We start from the raw sequence: 27,980 nt of genomic DNA, 5'->3' as shown, positions 1-27,980 counted from the left end.
GGCGCCCGCGGCTGTCAGTCAGAGCGGCGGGCGCTGGGTTCGGTTGTCATGCGGAAGAACGGCGGGTGGGCCTTTGTTGTGCCCGGGGCAGGCGGGCAGCCGCGGCGGCTCAGGTGAGTTTCGGTGTTTGGGAGCGTGCTCTGCCTTCTCCTCCTGCCCCGTGGAGGCTGGGGCGAAGCCCGCTCAGGAGGCTCCAGCGGGAGGTGCTTCCGCGCCCGCACCGTGCCTAGCGGCAGTCGCCGTCCCTGCCGGCGCCGCGCCACCGCCGTGAGGGCCTGAGCTGGCGGGGCCTGTGTACAGGCGCGGCCCGTCGTGACTGCCCGCCGCTCGTACGGGCCGTGAGGCGGCGGAATGGGGCTCTGTCCCGTCGCCCGGATGCCTCAGCTCTGGGGGCTGGGAAGGGCTTTAAGGGGAGCGGGGAGGGTGCTGTCGGGGGGTGGGTGGTCGCCTGCGGCTGGCGCGGGGCTGGGGCGAAGATGGCCGAGCCGCCTCGGCGGTGGCGGGCGGTCGCGCTGTGGGAGCTGGTGTTTGGGGCCGCGCACGGAGAGCCAGGCACTGGCGCGGCTGGGGCTCCTGCTGACTGGGTTACAGCGTTTCCTGGAGCATCTGTGGGCAACCAGGTCCTTTAAACGTAATGAAGTGACACGTTATGTCCTCTAACTTGAGGATAATGCCGTTGTAAAGCTTTATACTGAGCGAAGGCTCCAGCATGTGTGACACCTGTATGCCCAAAGAGCGTGCCATTCTGTAAAATCTTCGTCAATCATTTCTGTTTCGTAACTGCCTGTCAGGAGCATCTCTTCATTGGGGATTAATTTATCTTGCAACCAAGTGTGGGCCAGCACTTGCACACTGTGGCTTACTGCAAACTCATTGCAGACAAGGCCTTGGGAGTCTAAGTCTCCTCGTTAAGCAGTTAAATCTGGAACTGACACAATACTTTTTGTATTTCCATGATACTTTTCCTGTTTTTCTATCAGAGGTATTATCCAAATGCACAAGCAGCGGCGTACTTTCAGTATTTAGTACAAAATGTAAGTACACTTTGTAACAGTTGAATATGTATAGATTAAATAAATTGAGACGTAAACGTGGACAGAACTATCAACATGTATTACAGCATACGTATAACATACAGTGTCAGAACTTGAAGAAAATAATGTCTGGTTGGGAGTGATCTTCAATAATTTAATAACGTCAGCATATGAGAAGGCCAAATAGTCAGTTTTAAATGCTGTAACCTTAGAAGTGTGTAGCATTGGATATACTGCAAAACAAAAAGCTCAAGTGAATGATATCGGTAATGTGTAATGTTTCTTTCAAAAAAATCAAGCAACTTCTGTGTGTGTTTGGCTACTTAATTCAGGAAATGAGTGTGGTACTTTTTGGTACCCCCCAACTTTTACTCATGTGATATTTTCCTGTCTTGCAATAGGTTTTGCTGGATACTCAAAAATATTATTAGCAAACAATGTCCCTTGACTTTGATAGTGGAGCTCTACAAACACAACATGATGATGAAGACTATGACCAAGAGGATTATGCAAGAGAACAAGAGGTGAAAAAAATCAATAAATTATTTAATCTGAAGACTTGTGTATCTATCTTCTTTACATTTCTCTCATTTTAGTGTCTTTTTAAAAAATCAAAAAGTTTTATGCCGTTTTTGTTAAGAGCAAAACAGAATGCAGACTGTGCTTTGCAAGAGTGGTGTAAAGAGTGAAGACATCATGAGATGCTGCATTTTAAGAGCCTTGCAATGTCATTTGCAGTGGCTCGATGACTGGTAGTCCTTGCCTGTGCAATAGATCAAATGCAAAAGGCTGGTGTCACCTACATTTTTTTTATTTCTTGACAACTTTTTCACTTACTACAAATACTTTGAAAGCAACAGCTCTCTTTCACTTGAAAATTTGGTTAGCCTAGAAAAAAATGGGAAATTACTTTTAAAAATCTGATTATAAATTGCATACTTTAATCTCTAGAAAAAATATATTTAAATGTTTTGGGATTTCTTTGAAGTTGAAATATTTTCAGTGTTTCTGTTCTTTTTGTTTAATAAGGAGAATTGGCAAAATGTTTAACATGAATAAGCATAATGGTTTCTTATAGGGTGGTAAGTTATGTTGATGCCAGATAAGGTCCCAAATACATACTTCAGGGATTACTGTCTAGAGTGTAGGTAATGTAGAGATTCATGTTTGCAAAAATGTGTTGTAGAATGATAGCTGTACATCTTGGAAGTATACTATTTCCAATGCTGTAGGGAATGTGTCTTGTTCCAAACCTTTCTACTCAGACAGAGAATCTTGTGCTAGTGCAGGAGAACAAGTAGTGAAATCATTGTAGGGTTATTACGGTGGGTGAGCGAGAGAGTGCATAAATAGGATTGTAAGTTCAGAGTGTTGAGGAGAACATCCTTTCTATAAGGAGAGGCTGGGAGAGCTGGGACTGTTTAGCGTGGAGGAAAGGTGCAGGGAGAATGTCATCGGTGTGTATAAACACCTGAAGGGAGGATGTAAGGAGAATGGAGCCAGGGGTTTTTTTGGTGGTGCCCAGTTGACAGGACAAGAGGCAGTGGGAACAAACAAAGCAGCCTCTTTGGAGTAAGTTCTTGGTAATCCTTGTAGATCATGTATGTTCTGGGGCAAGGTGGGTTTCAAAAAACTGTATGTGTAGATGTATCAGTGGGATGTGACTTTTAGCCTGCTAAAAGGAGGCTAAAACACAGGCTGTGCTGTGTTTCCTGATCAAGTTGTAATCCAAGACTTTCTTGTTCGTTTCAAGTTTTCTGCTACAGCAAATTGGGTGGGTGTTTTTTTTTTCTTGAAAATTGGAGAGATCTACATGGTAGGAGAATACTTTGACACTAACTTAAGAATTGGGCAATTCTTACCCATATCTGGAGTTCTGTGCTAGCTAACCTGGTAGGCTGAGCTTGTTTCAGTATGAACTCTTATGATGATGTTTTGTGAACTGTATATGTGCTGCTTTCTCTTGATCTAATTTCCAAAGCAGTGCAAGACCAGCAAAACCCATGGTGCTTGAGTATGTCCTTGGTTGCAAGTAGGGCAAAGGAAAGGAGATCTTCAGTGAATGATGCTGCCTTTCCTGCTTCCTGGAGCTGAGATACAATAAATCTGAAGTATGCTCTGATGATAGGAAAACCTTTTTCATGCCACTAGTGAATTTCTGGGAACAAACTTTTAGTTCTCTGTTGTCTTACAGACACTTAGAAAAGTTGACCTTAACTTCTCACTTATCTTTTGGCCTTAGAGAGCATCTAAAATCCATCTGAGAGAATGTGATATCTTTAATGAGATAAACTTTTTGTAAGTGATAGTTTTTGTTTGTTTGGGGTGGGGCAGTGTGTGTTTTTTAAAAAAACTGAAATAAAAAATGAAAAGCTAATAAGGTATTTAGTATGGGCAGCTAATGTTTCTGCTCTTATTAATACATGCTTTGAGAGTTTAGAGAAAACCAGGGTTAGAGTTCAGAAGCTGCATGTAGTAACTGAATATATAGTGGAGTGCTCAAGTCACCTAATAAGAAAAAGAAAGTGCATAGCTCAGATCTACAATCAACCCAATATGTGGCCTCATATCAAAGCCTGTTTGAAAACTGGAAGAGGTATATTCTATATAGGAATCTTTAGAGCAAGGAAGTTCAGGTGGGTTTGGGCTGTGGCTTTTTTTCAGTGGCACAACTTTCTGTTTTCTGGATTAGAATTGGTGGTATTTTCTGCTGTTCATGTCCATTTGCTTGGTGACTTCATCTGAACACATGAGCAGACCACTAATCATTGCAATGATGGCTTCTTGCATCTGGTAACACTGACTGGCAAGTTCTTACCTGGATTTCAATTTGGACTCCTTAGCAAGAGCATGTTTCCGATGTCTCTTGCCTGGAATTTAGGGAGGAGAAACCTTGGCATGATTCATTTGCAGTTCATTCTTCAAAAGTAGTCTTGCCTGGGACTTATCTATCTGGTGACACTTTTCTTGCCTCTTTCTTGGTGCAGCTCTTTTTCTTAACAAGTTTGCCAGAAAAATCATTTGGCTGGTACTCTAGTCTATTAAGCATTCTGTGGCACAAGTCTCTGTGAATTCCAGTGTTGTCCTTCCTTAGAGAATAAAACCAGAATTTTGTGCAAGTGTCTTACTTTGCCTAGCTCTCTCTGTTGGGATTGAACTTGCGTGCATTCTTTTGAAAAGCATATAACAAATGTTTTTTGTTCTGCTTCAGTTGCAACAGCTATTGACAGACCTTCCCCATGATATGCTGGAGGACAGTGGAGACCAGCTCTCCAGCTATTCGGACTGTAGCATTCATGAAACGGAGCAGCAGTAAGGCATTTTGCACCATCTTTTTTATTACTTATGTTGTGCTTTTGAGAATAAATCAAAATCTCAGCTGATGAGTTGTAGTCCAAGTAAATTTACTTGCAATCCAAGTAAAAGGGGAGCTGTAATGCAGTTTTGGCAGTATGGTTTGTGTTCCATGAGAAACAGGCTAGATGCCACTTAAATTAACAAAGAGGTGGTTTGCTTTGTTTTTGTTGTTTTCCGGAAGTTATAAGTACATGGTTAAGCTGCTTGTCTTTCTGTAGGTCTCATGAGTCTGGGAAGCATGATGGAAGGTGGAACGATCATCCATTGATAAGTGATCCTCAAAATGTAAGCTTGTATGAGCAGTGATGTAATTAGTAGGAATTGCTTGTTCATAACAACATGTTAAATATTATTCAAATTCATTGGAGAAATAATTTACATGTAGGTGACGTGTTTTGCTATTCACTTGGAAGTATTTCTGACTTGAGGGCTGGTAACCGCAGAAAAAGGGAGGTGGGGAGGGAATCTGAGTTTTGAGAGCAATTCTAAATGTCTTATCTGTGCATAGGATTATGAGCAAGGACAAAATCTGTTCCCTGAACAATTCTTGTGTGATCAGCAAAACAATCATGTTGAAAAACATGGAAAGAAATGGAATGGCCTATGTAACGATGAAGAGAAGGAACATTTATATGATGCTAAGGAAGATTACTCTGACCAGAATGGGCAAGAGGATCCTGATGATGTGTATCTTGGTAGAAGTGACTTTAATGCTCCAAGTTGCTACCAACAGAACAATGTGTATCATCTTCCTGAAAACTTCAGGCCTTATACAAATGACCATAAACCAGAATTTAACAATCAGCAAAGTAAAAGAATAAACTTTTCAGATGCTCCAAAGGAACATCTTAAGGTATTTCAGAAGCTAATGTATTTTTCTGTCTCTTTTGGAAATTTTTCACGGGTCTACTTGTAGTAATGTTTTGTAATGCTTTCTCTCTTATTATCAGTTTAAACAATAATGGGAGGCTTCTATTGTCTAAGACAATGGAGCGTTAAATAATTGGATTTTCATATGTGCATGCTATAATTATTTTTTTCCCTCTTGTTGGCTAGGTAGAATTCCATAAAGTAGAAAGAATGTGATTTACTGCAGTGTGTGCTTAGTCTATTGAAGCTGACGCTTCAGTGCTCTCCTAAAGTGGAATATTTCATGAAAATTTTTATCACACTTAAATGGTGTGCTGGATTGGAGCCTGAAAATGAATAGCTACTAGAGCTCTTAATGTCAGCCTGTAAAATGAGAAATATCTTCACTGAGCAAGACTACAGTTGTAAGTTTAATTTATTTCCTGTTATGTATATATTGTCACAACAGCAGTTCGTTGCATCTGACGTTGTCAGTGGCCAATCGCCAGAATCTTACAAAGTGACTTATAAACCATACCAAAATGGCATTCATCAAAACATTCCAGTACTCCAAGAAGGAACCAGAAGAAATGAAGTGTTTGAAGATTTGCAACATGAATTCTTGGGCAACGATGGAAGTAGGTGTTTGCTGTTTAGACTTTAAACATTAAAACTTGTGTGAAAAGTCCACTGGAAATAACAGAAAACCTGTTGATTTTAGTAGATGTTTAGTAAAAGTACATTAATGTACATGATCTTTCAATTTTTTTAAGCTTACATTAGAATAGTCCAATTTTGTGGGTTGTTGTGGGTTTTTTTTCCCTGCCTTTATCTAGAAATCAGCTCATTTTGATCAAGGGTATTTGAGTTCCAGGCTATTTTGTGGCTTGATCTCAAGTCTTACTGGCACTTTGTCTTGTTTTATAATGGAAAATAATGACTTGCTCTACCTGGTGAAACATAACTTTGCTTGCTGCCACATTGGGTTTTTCTGGTACCCTTCAAATGACAGAACTACTTTGCTTGTTAGAAATGTTGAAAATTTATAGTTGCCACAAGACTGTGTGTGAATTCATAGCATGTAAACCTTTATCTGGCTTGATGTTAGGTGTGAATCACATCAGTAATTCCTGCAGTTCTTCAGCCATTGTTGCCTGAGCAGCTCAGGTGATGGGAGTCAGAGACGGATTCAAGAATGATGCAATTTTGTGAACCAGCAGCAAATTTGGCACTGTATTAATACAGTGTATCACACTGTACATTCATACAGAAGTATCTTGGGACAGGAATTACTTATGACAATGACTTCCTTGGTTAGCTTACGTGCTGACTTGTCTGTATTCTGTATGCTACTTGAAATTTGACAGATTCTCCAGAAAATATACAGATCCTTCAACTTCAAGTTCTGAATAAAGCAAGAGAAAGACAACTGGAAGAACTTAATGAAAAGCTAGAAAAGAGTGCACAGCAGATTAGGTATTTGAATCATCAGCTTTCAATGATCAAAGGTAAAATGTTTTGTACTAATTCTTAGCTTTTATTCATATTTAGTAACTTTCTTGTTCCAAAACTTTATTTAGGTAGTGTCTCTGCAGCTATTGTTAATATTAATAAACTTGATTTGGGATTATGTGGACCTGTCTCCCGCCAACGTTGTTCTAAAGAAAATTCTGTGCGTTGGGCCTGTTTTAACTTTTACTGCATTCTCAAGACCACTGTTGTATTCCAGAGTCCCTTCGTTTCAGGCATTAAAAACGTAGAGAAGTTGCCAAAGTAGTGTGCTAGAAGTACAAAAGTCAAAAGCTCAAAACAGACAAACTCCAATAGCAGAAGTGTATGTTTACGGAAAAACCCCTTTTTTTTGGTGCTGTTGAGTTTAACAAGCTGTTTCCTGGACTGTATGTAGAGGGAAGCTCTTCCGAAATGATCAAAGCTGTCATGGAGACTGGAGGTTGTCTTGGTCTCCCTTTTCTTCTAGGAACAGACAAAAAAAAGTCATGAGTTTTGAGACTTAAGAATATAATTTTTAGAAGGTAGAAGGAGCGAACGAGATGGAAAACCAGCTGCCAAACATTTTGCTGTTCCTCCAGGGGAATTATTTTGTTTCTCCCTTTAAATGGTATAAGGGATGATGCTAGTTCCTAGTGCTGACAAAATGAGGCTTGTTTCTACTAGGGTTCTGAAGGTGCAACGTATCAGAGTGCTTCCAGCTACCAGAGGGAGAAACTGGTTACTGGATGGAGACTGACTGAATGTTTTTGTTCCATCTTCTGCCCACAGTATGGGAAAGAGGGCTCATAGTGAATGGTTCTGTAGAGTAGGGGATACTGAACAGTTATGTTCTGTGGTGGTTGTGTGACTGGGCCATGTTTCTTACACATTGTGTCTCTCTTAAGATGAAAAGGATGGTTTGGCTGTTAGTCTACGTGAGTCTCAAAAACTCTATCAGAATGGAAAGGAACGGGAAGTGCATCTTGAAGGTCAAATAAAAGCCCTTGAAACTCAAATTCAGACTCTTACTACCAATGAGGAGCAGGTACTATAAATATTTTTACTGTTTATTATGGAAGATCTCTATAGTTAAATTTGTGGCGCACTTGCATTAAACATAAGTGCTGGTCGCTTAAAACACTGTTCATGACCATTGCAGAAGCTGAATATATGACGATTGAATAGGATGCACTGGTGGAAAATAGTTTGTATTAAAATCCAGATATTATCTGAGGACTTTTAGCAACTCTTGCACCAAAAACCTGAACTGACGTATGGAATATGGAGCAAAAGTGAAATATATGTAACTGGGAACTACCCTAATATTGTTCCTGCAGATACTGAAGCAATCCAAAGTGGCAGAGGTAGCCATGGAAAGCATGCAGAAGCAGCTGTTAGAACTTCAGCGATCAGATGCCCTTCAGAGAGCCAGAGAGCAACATGAGGCCATTATTTCAGCACTCAAGCAGAAGTATGAAAAGCAAGTATTATCATTAGAGCAGAAACTTGATACTACAAGATCTGCGCTCCGAGAGCAGGTGAGAAATTATTTTAGGATGCTGAGTACCATACTGGAGAGGCTGTAGAGCTCCCCATGTTTCCTAAACTGCACTTCTTGACCTATAATTCTAATAACTCCTTCTGGAAGCTGCTAAGCAAATGGAAAGGAAATTCTGTGTAAGTCTCAATATTATGAAGCCTATGTGGTATGTTTTTATAAACATCTCCAGGCAGTTGTGAGCTCAGATTGTGAGTTTGTGCATAGCAAATGTAGAGGAGGCAAGAATGCATTCTCTTGGTTTCTCTCCTGAGCTTTCGTTCTGTGCACAGTCACTCTTTCAGAGTATCGGCAAATAAATTTGGGGAAGAAAAGAACAAAATAAGAAATATTGTGATATTTTTGCTGCAAGAAAAACTGTTTAATAAAAACAGTCTATTGCCAAGCTTTAGTCTCAAAATGATCAAGGACAACTAATCACTGAACAGTCCCTTTATTTTAGAAGTATAGATTTAAAAGGCGAAGGAGGAAAAGACTGGCTTTAAGATGGAGTTTGATATGTATTTTGTCACATGGTTATAGAGCTTATTAAAATTATTCTACTTGACTTGCCATAAAAGTCCATTACACTATTAGAGATACTAAAGCAATGTAGTCAAGGCAGGCCTTAACTTATTGTTCTCTTATTTCACATAAAGGAAATAGAATTACATTTCTTTTAACTCTTGTAATTAATTTCTGTAATTCTTGTTTCAACATAGATATTTGTAAAAATAAATGAGTAGTATGTTTGGAAAGGTAACTAGCCTTTGCTTGTAAACAAGGATGCACTGCTAGATTTCTGTTAGTACCACAGCAAAGTTTACACAGCTTTGTCTCTACTGCAAAAGAAGTTTTTTTTTTATGGTGGTATGTTTGGGGTATTTAGAGAGAGGTCTCCTGTTTTGGAGAGAAAATAGAAAAGTCAAAAGGCATGAAGACTGGGTAGTGTGCCTCCCAGGTCTGTGTAGGTTATCTGTAAGTAATGCCATATGAAGGTCTACTTTGTGTATCACATGAAAAAACTATGGTTCTTCTACAGAGCATTGGAACTTGCTAGCTTGGCTTAAGCTCAGTTGAAATAAACTTAATTGAGTTAAGCTCAGACTTAATTTACATGAAGGCTTGATTTTTCTGTGGTAAACTAACTGTATGTGATTAATGATGGGATAATCTGGTATGCTGAAAACTAACTGTTCTAGGAAATACAAAACAGTTCACATCCATACGTTTATATATGAATATACTTACTGTCTCCTAGTGAAAATTTAACTTTGGTGTTGTAAGAGATCACATTTGATCTGTGATTGATTTAGCCAGCCTCTATCCCTTTAGGTATCAGATTGATTCTTTTGCTCCTGTGTCTTGTATGTATTGACTTTTTCTATATCTGAAATTGTACTAGATGGCTAGATGTTTTGTAACTTGAGTAAAAATAATCTCTCTTCCTAGACAGAGCTTTGCAAAAATCTAGGAGAGCATGTTAAGCAACTTGAAAAAATGCTGGAAGAAACCAAATGTGAGAAAACTGAAATAATAAATCGACTGACAAGAAGCCTAGAAGAAAGCCAAAAGCAATGTGCAAATTTACTGCAAACAGGTCAGCCTTTTGCTCATACCTTATCTTTCCTTGCACTAACAGCTCCAGTTTTTTGAAGCATGAAATTGCACATCTGTGTTCTTGTTGAAATGGAATCAACATCAGGCTATATGTACTAGGCCATTTCCTAAGCAGTACATTAGCTGGACTTAAAGTTTAGTTAGTTCTAGACTGAAGTGTAAAAAAAAAAAACCAATAAAAATTAAGAGTATCTTCTTCCCCTGCCCCGTCCCCAAAGATATAAAAACCCATAAACCAAAACTCCAAGCAATAGTGATTAAACTATTCCACTATTTTTATAGACATTTTGTGCTGCATATGTGTAAACTTAGTTTTGGACTAAATAACAGCCTTTGTAAGCAAGCTGCTTATTTTTGTGTTAAGTGTTTGACTTGCCATTTCAATATCAAATCGCAACAGGAAAAGAACTAGTTTTGTGGCTGGAGGCTGATTCTTAGAAACTTGTAGGAATAGCACGTAAAATATTCTGCTCTTTGTGTATTTGACTTCTGCCTACCTTCACACATTGAAGTGTTTTAATAACAATGTATGTAGTATTTACTAGTGAGCTCAAGGAAGTAGAGATAGAGTAATGCCTAGTACCAGAATCGACATTGCTACTTGTAAGTGATCTTTTTCCAGATTTTTTTTTTTAGTCTTTCTTGTGTATTTATGACCACTTCTTTGTCTCCTTTTTCTTTCCTTCAATAGGCTCGATGCAGGAGACAAATCAGTTACGGCTTCAATTGCAACAAGCTCAGTCTGCACACCTGATGAGCAATAACCTGAACAAGGCTTTGCAGGTTAATTTAATTTTATTAAATACTTTACTGTTTTGATTTTTAGGAGGGCAGGCATTATAGTTAAGGGGCTGGTAGCTGAAACTCCTTATACTTGGGGAAATATCTCCTTTCACTACTATATCTCCCAGTATTGCATGTTGTTTTGTGGTTGGTTTTTCTCCCTCCATTAAAACACAGTAGAGCATATGTATTGGCACAAATCTGCTATCATCCATCTATCTAACCTGCTTATGGAAAAAAAAAGAATGTAAATTCTATGTGCTGGGAATCTTGTAACTTAATTAGACTATAGGGATAGTTGGGGATACTATATTCTGAAAATTACCTTTTGCCGGCAAAAAGGAATGCTAGCGAGTCCTCTGTAAAATATGATTGGAAGTCTGTTTCAAATTCAGTTCATGTATTTGACTTAAATCTATCATCTTGGAAATTACGAATGCTAATAAGTACTAAAGCAATACGTATTTTTTCTAGCTACGTACTTTTTTGTTGTCATCCACTTTACTGTACAAGGACAGCAGAAAAGAAGTAAGAGCAAAAGAAAGAATAGTACATAGATGAACAATAGAATATACTGAACAACAGAAAATATTCCCTAAATTGTAGTTTTAACATATGTTTTGCTAGAGGTATCAAAAATGATAGCGTAAAGAAATAAATCTAATGCTAGATGATTCAAGTAAATACAGCTAAATACAACTATATTTAGAGAGAATATCTCCATGTATTTGTCATCTTTGGAAGAGTCATCGTGGACCTGATGTGTTTGCTCGGAGTTTCTCTGCTTAGTGTAATTTTTTTTTTTCTTTCTCTTCCTTTAAGGAAGAATTAATGGAACTGAAGGAAGAAATAGCTTTGTATGAGTCTGCTGCCAAGCTTGGAGTATTTTTGAATGATTCAGGTGGAGAGCTGCGTACAAATCTGGGTGATTCCTATGTAGATTTGGGAATTAAAAAAATCACTGGGAAGAAACCAAGGTTCTGCAGGTATTGAGTGATCCTTGTTGAAAGAAAAAAAAAATCTAAAATTCTCAAGAAATTATACAAGTGATACGTAAAAAGATGGCCTTACTGGATCAGCATATAGTTTTTTTGGTAGATACGTGAAATACTGCTTGTATTCCTGGTAATCTGGGAAACAGGAAACAACTAATATAATAAATCGGATGCTAATTGCTGCTTAATAAATCTTCAGATTTTTATAGTGACTACGTTGCTTTTCCTTGAATTGTATGGATTATATGCATGGATACCTTTTTGCTCAAGGATTCCACATAGTTACTTAATACTAAAGCTGTCTTTTAAAAAAACCCAGCCAATTGAGTTGTCCCAAAATACTTCATATCATGTGAGAATGAATCCTTTGGGAAAACAGCTAATTGAACAAGTTTTCTGTATGCTGATTGCTACTTTGTGAAATAACACATGGCTTTTGTATTCATGTTATCTCGTTCTTTTTACTGTTATCCTGTTTGTGGTAGCATTAGTTGCTCTTCTCTTTGCTGTCGCTACCTTTCAGATAAATGTGTTTCGTCTTTTAAATACTGAACTGATTGTCTTCCCTAATAGTGCAATGCAGAACAGAGACATGGATAAAGAGCTCTCTAAAGATGAAATTATTGTAGAATTAAAAGCTGAGCTGGAACGCTTATTGAGCAGTAATAAAATGAAGAGAAACCAGGTTACTCAATTACAGAATGATCTTAAAGACTGCCAGAAGATGTTAGAGGAATACAAGCAGTTGTTGAAGGCAGAAAAAGCATCAAAAGAGTCAGAGGTTTGTTCCTTTACACTTCTTTTAAAAGTGAAGATGCACTGGATTTTAGTGAACGAAACGAACATTAAACTTATTATGAAAATGGACCAAAGAATTTACTCATAGCTGAGTGTCCATAGCAACTAAGTAAATCTGTCATTGATCTTAAGGAAAGTATTGTGATTTGGGTGATGCCTTGTTCTGTATTTTTGCTAAAAAAGAAGCAAACTGAAATAGCAGAACATGGGCACCATATGTGTTATCAGGCAAGTCCTGGTATGATGGCTTGCTTGATAGCAGTTAATGGCCACTGCTTTTTTCAGAACTGAATTTCTCTGGAGGAAGTAGGTTTTCTTTGGCCAAAAAGGCCTTGTAATTTCTCTGAGAAAGCCAATAGTATCGGTAGGTTATACAAATGGAACATTAAACAGAGTGTCTTCACTATGTAATTTGATCAACAAGGAATCTCTTTGATACTGCATCTCTCTTCACCCCATTATTACCATCCCTCTATAAACTGATCAAACTTGTAACATCTGCTTTTGTAATCTATACATTGTGACCTGGATGTGGGATAGGAATATAATATGCTTGAGAAGTCCGCTCTCTATTGGATGATAGTCGTCATTAAGTTGCAGACATGACGTTGAATATGTGCTGCTTTAAACCTTCATGATGCTTTGAATTTCAAGTATTCATCTAGAGCAGTCGTCATACTGTTGTATCTTGTGCTGCAATGGTTTCCTCTGGTTTTTTTATTTTATGGTTTCCTCTGTGTTTTTTTTATTTTATGTTAAAGCTGTCAAAAATTGTACTTAAACTTTTTTTTAAGCGTCACCTTCTAAATCATATGTATCAAGAGATATCATCTTAATTTTGTTTAATTTCAGCCTGTCACAAATCGGAATGATAATTCAGTGGCCAGTCCTTCAGTTTCTGATAAACTTAAGGAAGAAGTTCTGAGACTCAGAAAGGCTAATGAAGCTTTGCTACAAGAAGTTGAGGTGAGACAGAGGTGCTGCTTATTCCTACAAAAAAAACCCCACCCAAAAAAACCCCAACTACTCTCCCCCGTGTCCTAAAACCTGCAATTAGAAAAGGTTCTTTTTGACCTACCTATTACTTGGCCCTTGTTTGTCCAGAACCATACTTCTGCTATTGAAGAACTGAAGGAAAATGAGGAAAAACTGAAAAGCTTAAATCAAGATCTGTGTTGTCAGATGAGAAAGATGGTTCAGGATTTTGATCAGGATAAACAAGAAGCCATTGACAGGTATGTCTGTTAGCTCTGTTTAGTTCCATTTGCGGACTTCTAGCCTGCATGTACAATATTGTATGAGGTAGCTGGTACAGGGGGAGGTCAACGTTAGAAGGCCAGTTTCTTAAGGAAAAGTTGAACTCTGTTTAAAAGGGTGTGAGGAAACCTAGGTAGTTTGTTTTTCCTTTCTTAATTTTAGGTGTGAAAGAATTTACCAGCAACATCATGAGGATACAAAAGCTCATTTTGAGGAAGACCTGGCGAAGAGGTGTGCTGCAGAAAAACAGCAACTTATTCAAACTTACGAAGAGACAATCTCGCAGTTAAAGTAAGACTTGCCATTTTTTCCACTTTTACTGAAACTTCCACGTTTCCTGTAAGGCCTTCAGTACTAGTTACACTTCAAGTACAGACTTGCTGTCCTGAGAGTGTAAAGACTAATTGATTATAAATAATCTGTCCTGTGAAGGGCTAACATAGAGGAGCTGAACAGAGAGATGACTGCAGTGAAAGAATGTTACATTGGAGTCTGTGGGGAGAAGGACACCTTGGAAGCTACTTTAAGGCAGAAATTTGAGCAAGAGCAGCAGCTAAAGGAAGAGAAGGTACTTGTGGAAATACCTATAAAACATATCATTTCAGACTTTTTTCAAAATGTAATATCCTTAAGTGTATTTAACTTTGTAATTGTTAAGATACTTGGAAGAGATGTAGCTATATCAGAAAGTTTATACATGTCACCTATGTTAAATTAACCTGCTATTGTGTCCTGGGGTTTAAAATATTATAGAATTCCAGTAGTCATTCATTTTCATGTAGCCAACTTTCATAAATCTGACTTTTGAGGACTGCTCGGTCAATAGCATGAGGTTTTACATTCATGAGACATTTTCTAAAGACTAGATGACAATACAAATTTTCTTCTCCCTATATAAAACTGATCTGAAAATACTGTGGGCGTTTTATGTAATAATTCAAACTGCTGTATTGATTAAAAACTTTATTTTCCTGAATATATCAGTGTGAAATGACTAAAGTAGGTCAACTACCTTGCTGAGCAAGTGCAGTAAAGAGGTGCAGCACAAAGTATGGTGGGAGTAAAGATGTCTGATTAAAAAAACCTTACTTTAGAGCCACAGCCTATAGTAACCTCTGATATCATGCCTTAAAACACCTCCTTTTGAGAGCTGAATCTCTTGTCCAGGTGTCATCAGGAAGATCAGTGCACAGGCTCTAGAGAGTTAATCCTGTCACTCATGCTTTCTCATTACTTTGTACCAGAGCAGTTTGCTTTGCCTAGGAGAATATTTTAATTTTAATTTTTCACCCCTAGCTCAAGAAACAGCTGCTGGAAGAAAAAGAAGGTGCTCTTAACCTTCTGAGGACTGAGCTTGAAGAGAAACACAGCAGCGCTATGATAACAGCAAAGAGGCAGTGGCTGGAAGAAAAAAAACAGCAGGTTGAAGAGGAAGTTGCGTTAGCCAAAGTTCACTGGGAGAAGGAAGAAAAAGAGGTGTGGAACTTAGACCAGGGGGGGTCAAATTTTTTTAAATTTTTTATTTTCTGAAAGAACTTGTATGTAGACAGACTTATGCACTGTTAGTCTACCATTTGAAGTGGCTTTTAAGGATCTGTCATTTTAGGAGCCTCTGAAGAAGTCAGCAGGTGTTACAACACATACTTAAGATTTTTTACAAAAGGCCCCTAGACCTTGTAAAGTAACATACAGAACATCCTGAATGTCACAGCTGGTAGCATGCTGGAGTTTTCCACCCTCATCCCTGGGTGTGTGGTTATGCTTTCTGTTGTGTTTGGTTATCTTATAGAAGTCCTCTGTGTATCCTATCCCATAGACAAAAGCTGTGATGAGTTACCAGTCTCTCTCTGAGCATGGTTTTGCTCTTCTCCATTATCAGGGAAGATGATTGGTGTAAACAGGATTTGGTTTGTCAAGTACCAGTGAAATTCTAGTTATTTGGACACTGGAGAGACTTTCTTAAAAAATATTTTTTTCCTTAGAATAAAGAACAAATCTTTGCAAAAATAGAAAGAGAATGGCAAAGTAGGCTGGAAGAAACAAGAAGGACCGTAGCTGAATGTAATGACTGCAGCAGCCAAACTGACCAAGTAACAGTTGTGGACGAAGTTTCAACTAAAGAGTTAGAAGGGATTGTTGAAGATCAGAGGCTGCAGATCCAGAAGGCTCTGAAAGAAAATACGGTCTCTGAAAAGGCCCTAAAAGAATTTGAAATAGAACTGGAAAATAAGTACCATAAAGATCTTGCCAGCCAGGTAACAAATAATTGTTCTGTCTGCCTGGAGCCTGTGAAACTGCCATATGCAACTAAGTCACCAAAAAAAAAAAAGTTCTTTTCCACTAGCTTTCTCTTAAACTCAGTAATTATTTGCTATATTAGAATTATATTATAAAACTAAAGAAGCTGTAGCATGTAGCTTGTTTTTTATAGCTGTTCTTCACACAGACCAGTTTTGAACAGAGTTGAGAGTGCTGACTTAGTTTATACCATTTTGTTAAGAAAAATATAATATCATTTTGCATCAAGAAATGCATCAGATGCTGCTGGTCTGATTTGTTTAAGTTCTGTAAACATAGGCAATCCAAACTGAAGTATGTTATTTCATTGCTACATGAAAATAGTGAAAATGTATTTGGTGGTGGTGACTGAAGTAGGTTTGGTTTTTATAACCTCTTATAGGTAGATGCAGCTTTAACCCAAGCTCATGCCAGGTGGCTTCAAGAATTAACAGACCTCAAAGAGTACAAAGTACATCTAAAGATAGAGCAAGAAAAATGGGAAAAAGAGCACAAAGAGACTGCAGCAAAGCAGGTAGCCAAAAATACTTGTATATGTGTATTGGTAGAGTTCAGTCTTCCAAAGCCCTTATACAACTGAGGAATTAATGTAGGCATCAGTGGGGAATCATTAAGGAAATGTATTTCTAGTGTACTCTGGTTCTGATCTTTTGTCTATATAGGATTGTTTTTATTAAATAATTTGAAAATAATCACCAATAGACTGATGATAACTCAGGGTTATACTATGTGTATGTAAATGTATGTAGATATTTATGACTGTATTATGTATTCACCAGTTGGCCCTAGTTCTCTCGGCTGCTGAAGAGAAATGGAAGAAAGAGTATGAGAACACTGAGAAATCTGGACCAAGAATTAAAGAACTTGAAGAAAAAGTAATTTCTCTCAGGAAGGAATTGGAGCTAAAGGAAGAAGAAATCCCTGCAGCTATCAAAGCAGAACTAGCAAAAGCCCGTGCTCAGTGGAACAAAGAAAAGCAAGAAGAAATCCTGCAGATACAAGAGAAAAATGAGAGAGACTACCGATCATTCTTAAATGATCATAGAAACAGAATTAAAGAGGTGCTTGCAACAGCAAAGGAGGATTTTGCAAAGCAGAAGAATGAGCTCTCCATTCAGAAAGAAGCAGAAATAAAGACGTTACTACACCAAAAGCAGCGAGAATGGGAGGCTCAGGAAACAAAGAGACTGCAGGACAAAATTAATTGGTTTGAGGAGAAGACTCTGGTTGAGCTTAAGGGCTTGTTAAGTGAAATGCACAAAGAACTAGTCAAGTGCACACATAGTAAGCATTCTTGGAAGGATAAGTGTTTTGATGCTTGTAGTCAATTAAATGGTCAATGCAAAGACAAACTGAAGGCTTGCTTACAAAAGGCCTACAGGACCACAGTTTACACAATTCTGGAAAAGAAAGAGCAAGAATGGAAAGAGGTAATACTTCTGTAAATTGTAACTGTCAATCAGAAAAGGGACCTGAGAAGTCACTCATACCTGTTTTCTCCCAATATAAAACATCCACGTAATTGTGAGAATTGGAGAATCCAAAATTCGAGTTCATCAAAAACAACAGTCCTGTGAAACTGTAAGAGGGCTAAATCTTGCATTAGCAAGTGAAAAGGGAAAGGGTGTAGCTTTGATATCTTCAGTCTTTGAAGAAGAGAAAGCCAGGTTAGGAGTATCATTCTTTAATGCCAAGATTCATAAATTAAGGAGGTGAATCCACCATCTTAAGCTTGGGATCCTGTTGAAGGTTCCTTCTGACCTCTTAGGTGGGTTCTGTCATGAAGGTCAAGCTTATATTTTTTGCATAGCTGCTGCTTTTTTTTTTTTCTTTTTTTCTCCTAGAAATTTAGCAGTTTGTAATGGTGATTGAACAGTGATCATGTTACTTCCCCCCCCGCTTCTGATACAAGTAAAGATGAAAACAGTAAATCCTTTTTGCAAATTATCTGTAGTAGAACTGAATTGAATAACTAACAAACTGATCTATCTTGGGAATAATAGTATTGCTTAACTTTATTGTGGCTCTAGGAAATCCTTTTCAATGTGCCTGCCCAAATGAGGAAAGACATCCTGTTTGCTTCTAGAGGAGTTTGGGGCTAAGCAGAAATCTGTCCAGAAGCTTCTGCTTCTGATGTTCTGGCAGATTCTTTTTTTTTTTTTTTTTTTCTTTTCTCTCTAACGCTTGTGCTTATAGTAGTTTTTAGTTATGGGGAGCATCCTGCTGGAAGTGTCATTGCTGCCCAGTGTTTAGCAGCTGGGGAATTATCCAAGAATAGGACAGAGAATGAAACTGCTGCCTTTTTCAAGAAAAGGCAGGACAGGGGGAAATAAGTGTAAAGTGACTTCTTATGACAAAATTACCTGGTCTTTTAGTGATAATATGTTTCTGTTCAGAAAGTGGTCCTTTGGAGTTTTTTTGTCATGAGTTTTTTTCACAACGATAAAGAGAATCGGAAGGTTTTTCCCATGCCTGATGCATCTTCTGTAATAGCTATGAATGTCTGTTGGTAAACTGTTTTTAATATGCCATTGAACTTCAAAACATTGGTTGACTTGAACCACCTTAGCTAGTGAAGTCTTTAATTTCTTATTTAGGTCATCTCTTATGCTACCGTAATAATAATAAACAAAGGAGTTACATTTTTCTAGATGGCATTCCTGTTGCTCTGCTACCCATATTTGTGTAGAAACTTTAGATGAGTCCAGCCCTTTTTTCTGCTGGATATACCTTTTAAAAAAAAACAAGTTCGCTTCAACTATTTGAAGACACTGTATAGTTCTGCAGTGTTAAGGGCTACTGACATTTCCAAACTGAAACTCAAGATAGCCATGTACTGCTGTTGCAGTGAATTATGCAAAATAAAACTTCTGTATGTTAGAATATGTATTTTCCTCCTGATTTGAGCTGCGATATACAGTTCTATTGCAGGGTGAAAGCACCTGCATTGTAATTACTAAAGCTACTTTGTGGCCAGGGTTGCTTGGTTTTATGCATAACATACTACTTGCCTACCTTTAAGATAAGGTGGAAAAGTTTTTTGCTTGGTGTTTGGTTTTTAGGAAGTATTTTTTCAATTGCAGAAATACGAAGAGCTAGTGAGTAATGTAAATAAAGAAGCATGCTCTTGCCTGCAACGTGGTGGAGGAGATCCTGTGGACATGGCAAGACCTCCTGCATGCAATGTTGGACACCAAGCAGAAGCACAAAAGAAGCTAAGACTACAGCCGCCCTTGCAGGAAACTGAAACAGACAAAGGTATCGGGTTTGCTTTTTAAACTGGCAAATTATGTATCATCAAATTTAAGCTTGTTAGTAGCAGTCTTTAATAGTCAATTAATAGTCTTACTGATGACTCCAATGCAAAGTTAGTTAATGAGTGAATATTCAGGTGATAGAGGGAGATGCAGTTCTGACTGCAAGGTTCTTTAATGTTGCATAAACTTGTACTATATCAAAGTCACAAACTGCAAGATGTACTGATCTTCAGCTTACTAATTTAATGCTAGACGTTGAAGTTTCATTTTACTAAATGCTAGTAGCTTTCTGCTTTTTAAAGCCATTCTTCTGGAGTAAAGAAACAGCTGTTGTATTTACACCTGCAGCAGATAGTTTTTGGGGGTTGTGGACACGAACACTAATACCTTTGGTGTATAACAGCTCATAAACAAGCCAGTGTTGATCATGATGAGCAAAGTATGGTCTGAACAATGTGTTGTAAATGGGTAATACTTAATCAGAGCTTTGAAAATTGAATTATACTACTTGCTGTTGACACTAGACAAGACAAGCAATTCTGTATTCGTGTAAAAGATACTGGTGTGTCAAGAATTATGCTTCACCTGGCATGGTAATCTTTTCTGATTCTTTTGATCAAGAATGTAGTTGAGAAAAAGCAAATCCCCACGTGATGTTTCTCTCCCTCTCTCTCTTTCTCTCTCTCTCTCTTTTCTTTTCTTCTTCCTTCCTTCCCAGCCCCCAGTATATACTTTGGCCTTGTAGGTCTTCCCAAAGCTGTCATATGTACTATGGCAAAGCTGGAGACAGTGTAGCTGGGGAAAAACTTCCTGGGAGGTACAGAAATCTCTCTGGAGCTTTCTGTTTAGTTTGTGTTCTTATGCAACTGAACAACATAAAGCAAGAAAACCCAAGAGAGTCTTTGGCTCTATGCCTATAGTGTGGCTTGAATTCCTTCAATGCCAAAATAACAAACCATCTATTAACACAAAACAATACGAGCAGTGCAGCGCTGCTTCTGTCTCTAGAGCTCCCTGTCCTGGCTATACAGAGTAGCCATTGCTTTCCTGGAAGTAGCCCAGTCTTTGTGAATTTCTTAACTGGACTCAGCCACATGTGAGGCTTCCCAGCGGGGAGAGTTGCCTTCAGCTGACTCCAAAAGACCATGCTTGACTGTTTTTTGTTTGGTTTGTTTGGCTTTTTTTCTTAAAAATGGAAAATTCAACATCCAAGTCCCATATCACTGACTGAAGACTCAACTTGTCACTGATGGGGGTGTATTGAGACTGTGAAGGCTCAATGACTTGATAGATGCTGCTGCACCTTCTATAATGGGGCTCCAGCCTCTTGTGATTATTTGAATTAGACTGATGCATTATGTGTTTCCCAGTAAGAGGAAGATTAAGTAGAGCGCTGGAAATAGTAAGGCTGGGTTGATTCTTTTGGGGTTTTTACCTCCATAGTTGATGTATAACTTTCAGCAATTACTGTTGCAGGTCAGAAATGTACAAAAAGGAACCTTGGGTCTTGGGAAGACTTTTGCTGTGAACACTGCTGCCAGGAGCTTGAAAAAAGAGAGGCTGTGTGCCAGGACTTGAAAAGAGAGTTGAAGATAGCCCAGAAACATCTTCAGCTTGCTGTGAAGGAACGTGAAGCGAAGTCAGAGCAGATCCAAGGTAGGATTGTTAGTCACCTAAACCCAACTTTGAATGGCTCTGTCTTGCTGGCCGCGTGAGTCTCTTTAATCTGTTGCATCATTTAGTTTTTAGTGAATGTAACGGGTGTGTGTGCATACTTAAAAAACCAAACCCCCTACAACAACAAACCACAAACTGACACCATCCGACCGCTAAGAAACTCCCCCAAGCTCTTGGCTTGAAATATTAATTAATCACTATCCTGTGTGTATCAGGAAAAGAATAGAGGAAATCTGAACATGTGGCAGATGTTCTTTGAATATGTGTACGTGTGGATCCTGTTGCTCATAAGAGTTATACAGATAATGCGCACGTGTGCACATACATATACTTACATATGTATATGAGTTGGGGAGTTCTTTAGCTGTCTCCTTTGGGCCTGTACTGCTACCATGCACATACTCATTGCCCGCCATAGCGGGAGTATAAAGAGCAGAGTGGCCCCTAGTGTTACGTGGCTCATCTTGGTACCACTAGTAATAAGCTAGTCACCACTGTTTTCTTGTACCTTCCTGCAGTTAATAATAGCTTGAAGGTGTAGTTCTGTTGATTTTTTTCTTTTTTTTGGTAAACATTAAAGTAGGCTTAAAGTAGGCTTTAAGTAGGCTTTATTTAGCCTTCACCTTCTAAATCAAATGTTTTTTCCTTTGTGTCGCTTGGAAATGAGAAATATGGGAGAGATGACTGAGAAAAGGTCCCTAGTTCTTAAATCTTTTTCGTGTGTGATGACTGTCTCTACCAATGATAGATATGAAATATCCAGTCTGTTTTTTGAAATAGTCACCAAAAGGAAGTCTTCTGCCTGTAGTATGGAAATAAGCCTTTTCTGAAGCTATATCTAATGGAAGAAGATGGTGCAAATAACTTGCTTGACATTCCTCCACTGTAGGAGACTGCTTCTGATTCAATAGTGGTGTTATCCAGTAGTCTGGTTTAATACGCACCCCGCTGGCTGTGATTGTAGTCTTCTTTGCTGCCCAACATCCCATTCTTGGCATTCTTAATTTCCATATTGGCTTCTGTGGGCAGACTGGTACTGCCTGGTGGTAAAACCTCCCTGAGACCTGACCATCAGTTTAGTCAGTTGCAATATTATGTGACTTGATATTGCTATCTGCATTTATTTTGGATGCTGTTGCACCATGTACATCTGTCATCCTTTCAGAATAATAGATTCCATCCTTTATTGCTTTATTTAACTTGGCAGAAGTCTCTGGCCATAGTGAAATCTGGGTTAATGAGGAGGAAAAGTCTTTGGCATATCAAACAGCTTTGCTGTACTGGTAACTACTCCTGCGGTTGTGTCTTCCTCTATAAGCCTTGCATGTAGGCTTTTCACTTGGAGGAAGTCATATTAATTCATCTGTATCTGATAGCAACAAGAATTCCTTTTGTCTAGGTTTATTTTTGAGAGGATTTGTAGGGGGAATGTCTGCTTTGCTTCATTCCTGTGCTGAAGAACTTATTTCTTTTCTAATTGGGCATAATGTGACATATGGAGCACAGTTCCTATTCAGTTGGTATCTGAGGAACTCTATCCCCTTATTCAGCTGTATTAAAGTCAGTAGCAGTCTTTGTCTTAAGGAGCAGAACAAAGAGAATGATGTTTTCTCTGAAGGAAAACATGTTGGCGATTGAATAAGAGGATCCTTCTCCCTGCAGTGTTTTAATCAGTTGAAGCTGTACACAATAGTATACAGGACATTTTTTTTTTTAGGGTCTCCTTAGAGCATGGCAAGAATTAGAGTTGCTGAAGGTTCTGGTTCAGGAGAGGTCTCAAACTGCATCCTAAGGGTTGGTAACTGTACAAAATTGTTTAAGCATGTCTTAGTGCAAGGTCACTGTGGACTCTGTAAGCCGATTTGGCAAATGGCCAGTTTGGAGAGAGCAAACGTGAGGTAGTAGGATGTACCAAGTGACTAAGGAGTCTTACTTGCCAAAGGCGGTGGCTTGTGTGGGGTGGGGTTTTTTCCTTTTCTTTTTTTTTTTTTAAATGAAAAGTCTCTGTTGCCTGCTTGAATAAATTTTGTGCTCAATGAGGAGGAGTAAAATGTTGTACCTTTGTAAGGGAAAGGTTTTTGCCAGCTTGCAGATTTGTGAGTAAGGCCAGGTGGGTAAGTCATACAGACTTGCGTAATACTGTTTCTGTGCTCTTTTGTCAACAACTACATAGTGTGTAAACTTCCTTGGGGACTGGAGGAAAGAGTGAAGGATAATAGGAGGTCTGTTAACAAAGACAGAGGCTACTGCTGCCACCAGGGTCATCATGGATACAGCTTTCAACTGCTCAATGAGATTTGGACCACAAATGAGGATCTCTGAAGGCTTTGAATTGTTTCTTTCTGTGTTCCAGGATGGCTGCTTGCTTCTTGCTTTTTCTGTGCATCATTGTAAAGAAGGAAGAACACCAAACTTGTCTGTGTCTTGCTCAGGTCTTCATAGTCTGCTCAGAAAGCCTTGATTCTTCCAGAAGGAAGACTTGGCTTTAGTAAGACTGTCACCATAAAATGGAGAGCATGTCTTTGTTTTCCATAGGCCATGGTCCATGTGAGAACTTCTGTGGCTGCATGCATTGGAGATATTTCCAGCATTCAGTATAGGTGTTCAATTCCTGTTGGTTTTCATCCTAAAATAGGAAAGCTAGTAATCAACTCTTGATTTGTATGGGTCTATCTAAGTTTATAAATAAATTATTCAAGTTACAGTAAATATCTGCACCTCTTTTCAAAATAAACATTTGCTTAGCTTATATAGCTAATAAATGGGTTTTAAGGTTCTTTAACTTTCAGGAGGTGACCCACAGGTAGACTACCTGTATGCCATGGTCAGCAGTCTTCAGTGTCGGCTTGCTCTGGGCATTTTCAGCTCCACTATTATTCTCTGCAGTGGCTCATCATATTTATATGCCTCTTAGTAGCATCGAGCAGAGTTCAGCATGGAAGTCCAGCCCTTCTCTGTAATACTGGCTTTTGGTTATTAAAAAAACAAAACCAAAACAACCAAAACTGAATCCACAATCACCAAGTTTTATCTCTTTTCTCTCCACCCCAAAGAACACACAATTGCTAACCCACAAACTAATAATACTCTTTCTCGATGTTTGTCAAAACAACCCTTGCTATTTTTCCCTGTCCTTTCTATACATCTATGCCTGGTATCTCTGAGGCTTTGCCTCCAGCATAGTGTGAGTAATGGGGTGTGAAGGCTTTAAGCTTATTTATTTACTCTATGAGATGACTTCTGTATTCAGGCTTCATTGAAATGTGTTGTGATTCATTTAGATGTGCTTGTTACTACAACAGCTGTCCAGTTGCTGATGATGCTTTGTGACATTGAGCTCTTATACTAGAGACAGCAGCTTATGTAATAACTTTTGTTGAACTTCAGAGAAGTGCAGTGAATTATGATGATCACTTTTTTTTATAGAAAATGAGAAGGTTCTAGAAGCTCTAATTGCAGAAAACTCTGAGATGAAGACTAAATTGAAAGCCCTGGAAACACCACCAAGGTATTTAAAAAAAGCTAATCAGGCTGGGTTCTTTTTGGTGTGTGGGTTTTGTTGTTTGTTTTTTGTTTTTTGGGTTTTTTTAAGCTAGAAATTGCTTTTCTTACGCAGCGTGACTTATATGCATTTCAGGTCACTGTCAAAGGGAGGCATCTCAAACCCTTGTACATCCTCTGACTCTGTGAAAGGGCTGGAAGAAATGCGTGCTCAGTACATTAAAGCTGTGACCAAGATTAAGTGTAAGTACTAAAGTCTGCTAAAAATTTAGGAGAGCAGAATAATTTCCTTTGTTGCTTCCTCCTCCTTCACCCAACTTGCGCAGGGATCTGACAGCAAAATTACATAAGCAGTAGATTTGTTCTCCTTACTAGACTGAATGTGAGAACTGGAATTGTCACCGTAATCTTAGACAAGATTAATTGCGATGGGTGAAGCTTTGTTGTATCCTTCTTGCTTTGTTCCACTGTATTACGTCTTTTAAAGTGGTAAAGTGTATTTTGAGAACTGATTTTGTTTCTCCAGCAAACAATCTACGTACCTGAGGGAGAATCTGGTTTCCTCATGTGCTGTATCTTGCCTTCTGGCTTAATTAGCACCCTCTGGCTGAGGGGAGAGGGTTTAGTGTAGTGCCAGATCTTACCTGAGTGCAGCAGATTCCCAGACACCTGTTGCACTGCTATTGAAGAATTCCTAGAACCACATTTTACCAGCCAACATTCCTCCTAAGTCTCTGTGCCTAGTGTTTTCTATTACTGCTTAAGATGCAGAATCGGACAACTGAATTCCTGTCTGATGCTGCATGTTGATGGGTTGTCGTCTTCAGTGGCACTCATCCAGTAGGTAACACTTGGCACAAGGATGTGGGTGGAATGCTGGCGGGTAAATCCAGGCCCTTGCTTATTTCTTCCAGGTCTGCTGGACAATCCAGTTTGTGGTATTGGCTTTTTTCCCCACTCTGGGGAAAAACTGGTACTAATGCAGTGTCTTTGTAGGTGATATGATTTGTTATATCCATGAAAGTAAGGAGCGAGCTGCTGAAATGATTAAAGTGGAGGTTTTAAAAGAACGCCAAGAGACTGCACGGAAAATGCGCAAATACTATTTGACATGCCTTCAACAACTTCTTACTGATAATGGGAAACATGAAGGGTAAGTTCAAGTATGTTTGGAAATTACTGTTGGTTTTGAAAGAGGTGTGTAGACGTTAGTCTGGTGTTTGTCCGCCTCGGAGCAAACTGACCTGAAGTCTTGCCAGTCTGCTCATATTGGCATGGGGTCACTGCTGAGCAGTCTGGCCTGCTGTCTTTTCAGTATTCTTTGACTCTCGCTAACATTACCTTGAAGTAGAATGCAGAGCTGAAAAGGAGTTACACTTAAACTTTTTTTTTCATGTTCTGCTATTCTTGGCAGAGCTGAAAAGAAAATAATGGATGCTGCCAGTAAGCTTGCTACAATGGCTAAAGGACTGGAAACACCTCTTCGACACATTCCCCAGAGCAAGTCTACTCGCTCAGGTATGTTGGATTCGGTAATCGTTCTCTTGATTGTATTGGTTTAATGCATGTAGTAATGAATATGCAGATGGGTGGTGAAGTACTGTTTATTTATAAGCTTGCTAATGAAAATGTAAATATAAGCTGCTTATTTTGACAATGCTTACAATTCTTTATTTAAAAAAGATAATGTAGTTTTTCTTCCAGCATTAACTTTCTTAAATGAATTTATTTCCTTCCCTTCTTTCCTAGCTCTGCTACTAAATTCTGATCTGCCACCTGGAGCACAGTACTCAAGAAGAGATCGCATGCTTCAGACCAGGTCAAACCATATGGAAAACAAATCATGTGACAAAAGCACTACTGAAAAAGGCAATGACAAAGTCGTCCAGAAACTTGTACCTCGTGACTTGAGACAGCAGTTTGATGCAATGCAGACTGAAGCTCAACATGTGCTTCATGAAACAATGACTTCAAATATTCAGAACGAGAATAATTCTAAAAATCTGGATGGTGCTTCAAGAGATGCTCTGCCAAGGTTTTATCCAGATGAAGATGGAAGAAGAGAAAAATATTGCCCCATCATAAATGCAGATAAAGGACTCTTGTGTGCTGCTAGTAATATAGTACATCAAAATGCTCCTCCATCTGTTTTTCAAGTGACATTAGAAAATACGCCTGCACCCAGCTTTACAAATGGCCATACTATCTCTGGGCCAGCTCATCATATGCTTAAGAGCAAGAATGAAAGAACAGTCTTGAAAGAGGATAAATGTATCCGGTCATGTGGAAAATGGAAAACTAGATCTAAAAGAACTCAAGAATTTGGTTTTCAAGAAACTCCAGAAAGAGATGAAGGAAGCTGCAATGAATGGAGTTCTGTGAATGGAAGCCTGCATCTGGATCGCAGTGATATGCCTCTCTAGTACTGGCTTTTTGTTCAGGATATAGGTGTGCAAGCACAGACTGCATACGGTGAAGAGTTTAGAGTTTCCTCACATCAGGTCTTTTTCCCCTGCAGATGAAAATGTTGTTACTTCTTGGAGAGACGTTTCTAATGGCAATGAGCAAGACTCTCAGCACAAAAAGCAGCACTAAAGTTTATGGTAGGCGGTACCTGGTAAGAAACCCAGAGCATGCTTCGTTCCTCAGCTCCAACAAATCAAATTCTGCTCAAATTCTGCTGTAACACAACTCGGTGTATCACCAGATTGTAGGAAGGTGCTGCAACAAATGCTTGGGAAAAAAATGGTGTGGGATCCCCAGCCTCTTCAGCAAGATAGTGGTTTTGATAACCCACTTCCTAACTTGAACCGATACCAGCATTCCTTCTTCATTTGAAGGAAAAAAAAAAGATAATTTGATACTTAAATAAAAGCATGAGAATTGGGGAAAGCCTGTTCTACTGTGCCCATTTCATGATCAATGTTAAATGAATTGAATGTTGTGTGAAGAAATTCTATAAAGTTACTTGAAATTAATGCAGACTTTTGTTTACCTTTGTAATAATAACACTTTTGTAATTGTTTATAGTGTATTATATATAAATGTATTAAATAGAATCTATTTTTATATTAAACACTGCACTGCAAGCTAAACTTACCTAAAACAAAGCCACTTTAACTTGTGGTAATCTTTTTAAATGGTTATGAAAACTCCTTCAGAGCTCAATAAGATATGTTTTAGGATTAGTTTGAAGTAAGTATTTTAATTGACTTTTCCATTTTGAAGGACCTTCTGTTAAGCCTCTGTGTGTTCCCATAATAAAAGCAAAAATACTTGCATTTTTTCTATTAAATTATTATAACAAATCGCACTTAAAGTATTCTTCCCTTTGCTACAGCAAAAGCAAGCTCATATGGGGCAGAAGAAAGGTCTAAATTAGAATAACCACATTTTGCAGGTGTTCCTTAAACATTATAGGTTATCAGTGTAAACTGAAGATGTAGTAATGTTCCTCTTGATGCTTAGAAAGCTGCTATTTTAAAGGCCTGCTCACATTTTCGGGAGAATTACAAAATGTATGGGT

At 38.6% G+C, this 27,980-nt stretch overlaps 1 protein-coding gene across 1 annotated transcript; it reads left to right on the top strand.

Moving 5' to 3' along the window:
- The first annotated feature begins 18 nt into the window (after positions 1–18).
- CEP152 (centrosomal protein 152) lies at positions 19–27,735 on the top strand. The gene is made up of 28 exons (XM_055819900.1): positions 19–113; positions 1,436–1,558; positions 4,246–4,346; positions 4,610–4,676; positions 4,900–5,244; positions 5,710–5,878; positions 6,608–6,748; positions 7,637–7,776; positions 8,069–8,269; positions 9,721–9,868; positions 10,580–10,671; positions 11,494–11,657; positions 12,240–12,447; positions 13,317–13,430; positions 13,569–13,699; positions 13,884–14,012; positions 14,154–14,289; positions 15,018–15,197; positions 15,704–15,976; positions 16,402–16,533; positions 16,799–17,449; positions 19,103–19,277; positions 20,753–20,932; positions 24,380–24,461; positions 24,591–24,697; positions 25,451–25,607; positions 25,869–25,972; positions 26,204–27,735. Exons 2-28 carry the CDS (start codon positions 1,472–1,474, stop codon positions 26,875–26,877), a joined length of 5,088 nt encoding a protein of 1,695 aa, XP_055675875.1. The 5' UTR covers positions 19–113; positions 1,436–1,471; the 3' UTR covers positions 26,878–27,735.
- The last annotated feature ends 245 nt before the right edge of the window (positions 27,736–27,980 follow it).

Source organism: Falco peregrinus, chromosome 1, assembly GCF_023634155.1.
Source record: "Falco peregrinus isolate bFalPer1 chromosome 1, bFalPer1.pri, whole genome shotgun sequence".
Lineage (NCBI taxonomy): Eukaryota > Metazoa > Chordata > Aves > Falconiformes > Falconidae > Falco > Falco peregrinus.
This window is presented reverse-complemented; position numbering and strand designations above follow the sequence as displayed.

What these genes read in the sequence shown, in the direction of transcription:
- CEP152 (XM_055819900.1), top strand. Translation starts at nt 1,472, where the DNA reads ATGTCCCTTGACTTTGATAGTGGAGCTCTACAAACACAACATGATGAT. An exon ending in ATTATGCAAGAGAACAAGAG is followed by an intron (nt 1,559 to 4,245) that starts GTGAAAAAAATC and finishes GTTCTGCTTCAG; the next exon opens with TTGCAACAGCTATTGACAGA. An exon ending in TTACTACCAATGAGGAGCAG is followed by an intron (nt 7,777 to 8,068) that starts GTACTATAAATA and finishes TTGTTCCTGCAG; the next exon opens with ATACTGAAGCAATCCAAAGT.